This window comes from Periophthalmus magnuspinnatus, chromosome 15, assembly GCF_009829125.3.
Source record: "Periophthalmus magnuspinnatus isolate fPerMag1 chromosome 15, fPerMag1.2.pri, whole genome shotgun sequence".
In the NCBI taxonomy this organism is placed as follows: domain Eukaryota; kingdom Metazoa; phylum Chordata; class Actinopteri; order Gobiiformes; family Gobiidae; genus Periophthalmus; species Periophthalmus magnuspinnatus.
Window position 1 is genome coordinate 22,031,979 of NC_047140.1, and position 6,636 is coordinate 22,038,614.

The 6,636-nt window shown below is 36.7% G+C and overlaps 1 protein-coding gene across 3 annotated transcripts in view; it reads left to right on the forward strand.

Moving 5' to 3' along the window:
* Window positions 1-6,093, forward strand: part of lyst (lysosomal trafficking regulator) — an 89,489-nt gene extending 83,396 nt beyond the window's left edge. For all 3 annotated transcript variants that reach the window (XM_033980231.2, XM_055227288.1, XM_055227289.1), the window contains 5 exons: window positions 925-1,064; window positions 1,590-1,687; window positions 2,978-3,134; window positions 3,211-3,282; window positions 3,536-6,093. In XM_033980231.2, the coding sequence (XP_033836122.1) occupies window positions 925-1,064; window positions 1,590-1,687; window positions 2,978-3,134; window positions 3,211-3,282; window positions 3,536-3,674 (606 nt within the window). In that variant the 3' untranslated portion in view covers window positions 3,675-6,093. The remainder of the gene's footprint in view (window positions 1-924; window positions 1,065-1,589; window positions 1,688-2,977; window positions 3,135-3,210; window positions 3,283-3,535) is intronic.
* The last annotated feature ends 543 nt before the right edge of the window (window positions 6,094-6,636 follow it).

Consider the following 6,636-nt stretch of genomic DNA (forward strand, 5'->3'; position numbering starts at 1 on the left):
TGTTAAGTTTTAAATTTAACATAGTTTGACTAGTAAAAGAAGGCATTTTTGTTTTAATTTAACTGCTCTCATTGTGCGAAAATATATAAAATATCACAAAAATATCATTCTTATATTGTGTAGCCCTAGTTTTTAGGCATTTTGTAGTTTTGTCAATTTATCGGTTGATGGTAGGGATGAGTGATATGGTGATAAAAACCAAATCATATCTCATCCCTGCGACAATGTGCTATTTTGGTAACATAACTTTCAGAAATAGCTTTAGTTGCCTTTTAAAGACTGTATAAGAATGAATGTTTTCTTAGTGTCTTTTATAAAGTCAAAATTGTGATCTTGGCTCTAAGAAAATGGTAATATGAATATTTGGCATATCTCTCACCCCTAAATGTTGGTGTCTTATTCAGCCAAACTTTTTCATTGTTGATTAATTATTTTATTGCGATTAAACTGATTTATATACACAATAGCAGAAAGGAGAAGACATTGAGTGAGTTAGCTGGAGTTCTGGGAGTAAATTTACTCTGCCTTTTTAAAAACAAATTGCAATTTACCAGTGCTTTTCTTGCCAATGTCATGCCCCCTTTTAGTTGACTGATCGATGCACAGGGCAAGTCTTTAATAGACCAAGAAGTTTTTAGTCAGCCATAGCCAGAAAATCAAAAATCATGGTTCATCAATCTGAGAAAGAATTGATTGATTTTTTTTTTTTTTTGTGTGTGTGGTCAGCCCTAATCCCACCTCAACATTGTGAGTTCAGTTTCCAGCTTTGATGATTTCTTGATTGTCTCTCCTCTCTACACTTCCATTTCATGCTTACACCTGTCCTGTTCAACAAAAATCCTACAGGCTGAAAAAGAAAAATACAGTTAACTGCCCAGTACACTTTTGTTCTGTTTTTTCACCTCCTGTGTTTGTCTGTCCTAGCCGTCAGAGATGGAGGTGGAATCGCAGGTCCATCTGTACGGACACAGCGCAGAGGTCACCAGTCTGTTTGTGTGTAAACCCTACAGCATCCTCATCAGCGTCAGCAGAGACGGCACCTGCATCCTCTGGGATCTCAACAGGTCAGAACCAACTAAGCTTTTAAACTAGTGTGGCATTTCAGTAATTTATCAGTTCATTCATTTGTTTATTTGTGTGGCGTATACGTATAAGAAAGTAATATAGGTTGGACTATATTCTATGAGAAAGAGAACCTATATTAGTTCTACAATGGGGGAATTTCAGTATTGCACCACAAAGAACAGGAATAGTATAAAAATAGGACAAATAGACCTAAATCCAAATGTTCCTACGTTATTGGTAATTCTGTTCAGTTGTTTTTGTTTTTCCCATAATCCACCTTGGAGCAATGGGTATTTATGAAATGTATTTCTCAAAGATGGACAAGTTTGTGCTAGTCCCAAAACACAGTAAGAAATCTTGGCATTAGAAGAGAAGATACTGTCACCGGTAAAACTGTTTTATAACACCAATATAAATATGTAGTTTGTGTTACATTATGTATTATATTTAAATTTGGAACCACATTTCACCATTTTCATCTCAATATTGTGTATTTTGTTTGTAATCGTCCTCCATTTCTTCAGGTTGTGTTATGTCCAAAGCCTGACGGGTCACAAAAGCCCCGTGACTGCTGTGTCTGCGAGTGAGACGACCGGAGACATCGCTACAGTCTGTGACTCAGGTACTGTCCCTGAGTCAGGACAATATTACATTACACGTCCCTCTATGCCCCACTATTCCATCATTACACAATATTTACTCATCAGGTTCACAGCACTTTAGAGTTCACTGTGATGGCCACTAATATACTATCCCTGCGTTGTCCTAAAAACAAGCTGGACAGTACTCTGGCATTACGAGTCATACTTTTACTTTATGTAGTGCTTCCCTTTAACAGATAAGACTATGGTGGCCCATTATAGTCAAATTATTACCCTCATAAACAAGCTGAGCAATAAACTGATATTAAAATTATGATTTGTTCCGTGTTTTACTATGATAAACATAGAAGTAATTCTTACTAACAGAGGCAATAAGAGACATATTTACCAAACTGTATTGTGCCACCATAGTTTTGTATAAACCTGTATAAGACACAACATCCTTACCCTTAGTTTCCAAATTTCTTACGGTTATAAATGATATAACTTGGAAACCAAACATCTGAGCTTCACTGTGGACATGGTTCACTCCCATTTGTTGATGTTTAAAGATGTACTCTGTAACTTTTGGAGGGGGGTGTGTTACCTGCTTGTCTGGCATGGTGATAAATGTCTGTCGCCATACTGTTGAGCATTCCAGACAAAGTAATAAAATTTCCATTGAGACAAGCACCAGGTAACTTTTCTCCACCAGTAAAGTTACATGCTGCCCCTTTAAATCAGTGTGTTCCCATAAAGCACTGAGGGTCAATCGAAAAATCAAGCAAGACAAGACAGTATAGTATATAGAACAAAACTTGAAAAAGCTACTAAGTTTAAGCTTAATAATCAGAAGCAGTGGTGCAAAATCAACTTTTAACCATGCTATAGTTGTTTCCCTTCACCCTTTACTCACAAGAAGTTGTATTTGGAGTAGTTTGTGTGTGTTTGAGCAATCTTTACTTACTTTGTTCCCTTAATCTGTGATACGCACTGAATTTCACAGCGTAGCAGGGTAATTTTGGTACAAATGAAAAAAAATCTGCTGTCTGCAGCTGTCCATCAGAGGAGCTACCATTGGGCACTGCCATTTTCTAACACAGAAGTCAACTGACTTGTTTCTTTTATTTATATTTGGCATTTCAGATGAATATTGTGGTTTAAAATGTCCAAAGTATAACATGATGATTCCCGAGTGTTATAGATTGTAGCTATATAGTAGATACAAGCACAATAGGTCTTCTTTTAAGTCAGGTCATTCTAAGTAATATTTTGCATATTTGAGTGTAACACTGTGTTCATCCCTTTATTATTCCTCCATTTCTTCACAGTTGGAGGTGGCAGTGACTTGCGTCTGTGGACAGTCAATGGAGATTTGATCGGTCACGTTCACTGCAGAGAGATCATCTGCTCTGTGGCCTTTTCAAACCAGACTGAGGGCGTCTCTGTTAATGTGATCGCTGGGGGCCTGGAGAACGGAGTGGTCAGGTACGATGTGTTCAATAAAGATGCATTACTTTTACTGTGTGTGTTTTAATAGAGAAATATTAATTTATGTGATCAGGTTATGGAGCACCTGGGATCTGAAACCTGTGCGAGAGATCACCTTTCCAAAGTCGAGCAAACCTATTATCAGGTATCAAGTGTTTACCTGTCTTTGATATCAGTGCTAAGTAGTAACATCACTACAATTTTATTGCATTACTTTTTTGTCTGTTTGGTCTATAGTCTTTTAAGGCCTTTTTTCTATTATTTTTCATTATTCTTTGACAGTAATATTCTTTTTACAATATACTCACTTAAAAAACAGCTTTAACTAAAATCATATGATATTGTATTTTGTATACAGGTTGGGCCATTGAGCTAACCCTGTCTTATTTCCCTTTCAGCTTAACCTACTCCTGTGATGGTCACCACTTGTACACGGCCAACAGTGAGGGCACAGTCATGGCCTGGTGTCGTCGAGATCAGCAGAGGATGAAGCTCCCCATGTTTTATTCTTTCCTGAGCAGTTATGCAGCTGGCTGAATCCCCCAACTCCTCTTCATCCAGTTTATGCTTTCAATCTTATTTCTGGCCTTGACAAGAGCACCAGCCCCTCCTCTTTCTCCCCTTCCTCCTTCTCTTCATCTACATCAGCACTCGAGAGGAAGAGTCAGCATGGCTTCAACTCCCTGGACCCTCCCAGAGTCTTAATTAAAACTGTCTAAAGCTGAGCAGAGTGTATCCCCCAGTCTCCACCACCACAAATGGAAATCCAGTGTTTATATGGAGATGCTTTTGTAAATAGTTTGTGGGTGGATATTTGGAGGACTGGTGAATGTGTTGGCTGGAAGACAAATGTGCAGATACTTTATATACATTTTTAAACAAGTATTGTTTTGCCTTTTGAGTTAATTTGAAACAACCAGTGGAGTATTGCTAGAATATCAGTGGCAGATAGCAAGAATTGGGCAATTTGTCTAAATATAGAGCTATAGTTTCCCTGTATATGTGCAAATATTTTTTTACATTTCCTGCAGTTGATATCTTGTTTTTCACGTTATATTTCTCGATACGCTGCTATTGCAAAGTCAAAATGACACAGTGTCCTCTTCTCTCTTGAGTGTGAACATCCTGTGGCGCTTCACGGGACAGGTCGGTGCCAGAGATCAACGATTGGATCAATGCTGACGCCGCAAAGATGGCCCCTCCCTTTGGGTATTTGACAGTATGGGAGGGAAGGGGGAGGAGGATGAAGATGGGGGTGCAACAGGGCTGTCTAACCCTCTCATGTCTGTATCATCATTGTCCCAGGGCACAGAGGAGATCAGGGGGGTAGAAGAATGGACTGCTCTCCCTGTTGCCTGTTGAGTTTTACCTTTGCATGCTCCAAGGACTCTGAGAATGAGAGATTTTCAAACATTTTCAACAGTCCTTAATTAAGATCTGCCTTGCTTTTTGTTTATTTCAAGTCTTTCAGCCGCACTGAAAAAGGTTAATTTTATTTATTGAAAACTCTGGTAGCCTGGCCAGGACAACCTACCGTATTTAAAAATTTAAGTGGATCTGAAACCTCATTCCAGTATTTTTGTTTTCAGGAAATATTTCATGAAATTATCTAAACTACATCAGTTAATACAATGCTTTTTCTAATCAATTTCATAGGTCCCTTTTTGCTGGAACTGGTTACATGTCCATTAAATCCCAATCAAATACGAAACAATTGATTATTTCCCATTAAATCCAACTTGAATCAGTATTTTTGGTCAAACAAATGAAATATTATGATTTTAATTTGGATGACTGGCCAGGCATCGCCATTTCTTCTGTGTTCGTCAGAGCATTCTTTGTTTACTACATTTTGCTGAGAGAAATTATAAAGTTTGAAGCACTGGTGCAAGAAAAAAGAGGGTCCCCTCACAACAAGATCTACTTTAATTTTTGTCGAGTATCAGGTTCAGAACAGGGGCCAAGATGACAGCATTAAACAGTATGCAGATAAGCCCAAATCTATTCAGTCCCAAACTTACTGTTCTGCTTTCTTATGCAGAGACAAGACAAGATATTGAAATTTAAGTCATTTTGAGTTAAAATTTTCAATATCATTACATTTTCCCATTAGGTTGTGGCTTTTTTTGTTCTGTCTATCCATAATCAAGTGGTTTAGATTTGGCCTTTTCAATATCTTAACCATTTTACTACCATTTTGACAGTGTCTATTTTGAATATATTTGGGCTTAATTGTTATAAAATATTGTACACTACATTGACCAATGAACAAATGTATCCTAATATTACGCAGCTTTTCATTCACATTCCCAACTTCTCAACATGCCGCACTTTTGAGTGTATTTCTTAAATGTAAAATGCTCAGAGCACTTTTTTTTTTTTAATTACCTGAGAACCAATGAGTTTCTGACTAAATAGGATTGAATCACCACTACCTGCGCATAAAAGCAATATCGGACATACACTGGTAGGTATAAGAAGAGTCAGGAAGCTGTGAAACCCATGGTAGGACATTTCACTCTTTGAAAATTGTTTACAAGAAAGGGAATTGTGCTGAAAATTATGTCCAATATTCATTCCTTATTTGTCGTCTTAATTTCTTTACATTTGAGGACAAAATTTGAGTTACTGTCGCCGATGCTGCATGTACGATAGTGTTTTTCTTGTGAGATACTCCAGTAGCATCCACTTTGTATGAAATTGTATGAGATTTTTGGAAGAAATTGCTAATATATTATGCTTTCTCTGAAGGAAATATTATTTTTCTGTTAATAACTTAAGCTATGCATAATTTATCCTCTAGGTTTTTGCCTCTGTTGTGTTGCATTTACTGACCTCCTGAATGAGCTCTGAAAGTCTTGTATGTATTTTGTTACTGTAAATAAATGTATGTGTGAATGTATGGACAAAGATGTATAAATATATAAATATATATAAATATTTGAAGTTACTACAATGTGTTTACTCATGTTTTCTGGTCACTATAGCTTATTATCAGGTTCTTTTAAAAATCAGAATCAGGGCAGCTTTATCGATAAGGCTATTCACATGCACACCAAAAATCTGATCCTTATCTGATTTCTGGAGTAATCAGATTATTGAAATGTCATGTTGCATCAGTTACATCTGATTTGAGTAATTTGATTTCTTTCCAATTGCTCTCTGCAGGTTTTGACAAGGAAAAATATGCCAAAAGGAGCCAACTAAAGTGACAAACACCTAAAATTTATTGTACTTTGTTTTCCAAATACAACAGTTGCTATAAAAACATTAACTACACCGTGACACAAGTTGTTTTGAAGATCAGATTTCTTTAGTGGATGTAAACACCCAAAATCAGATCTAAATGTGGTTTCTAATTGCAATTATTTGAGTTACTAGCAAGGAGTAAGTAGCCTCAACGAAAAAAATATATATTATAGGCCCAATAGTCATGCATCAAATAAATCACTAAGGATAAAAGACAAAATTGACCAGGTCTACATATAAAATACACAGT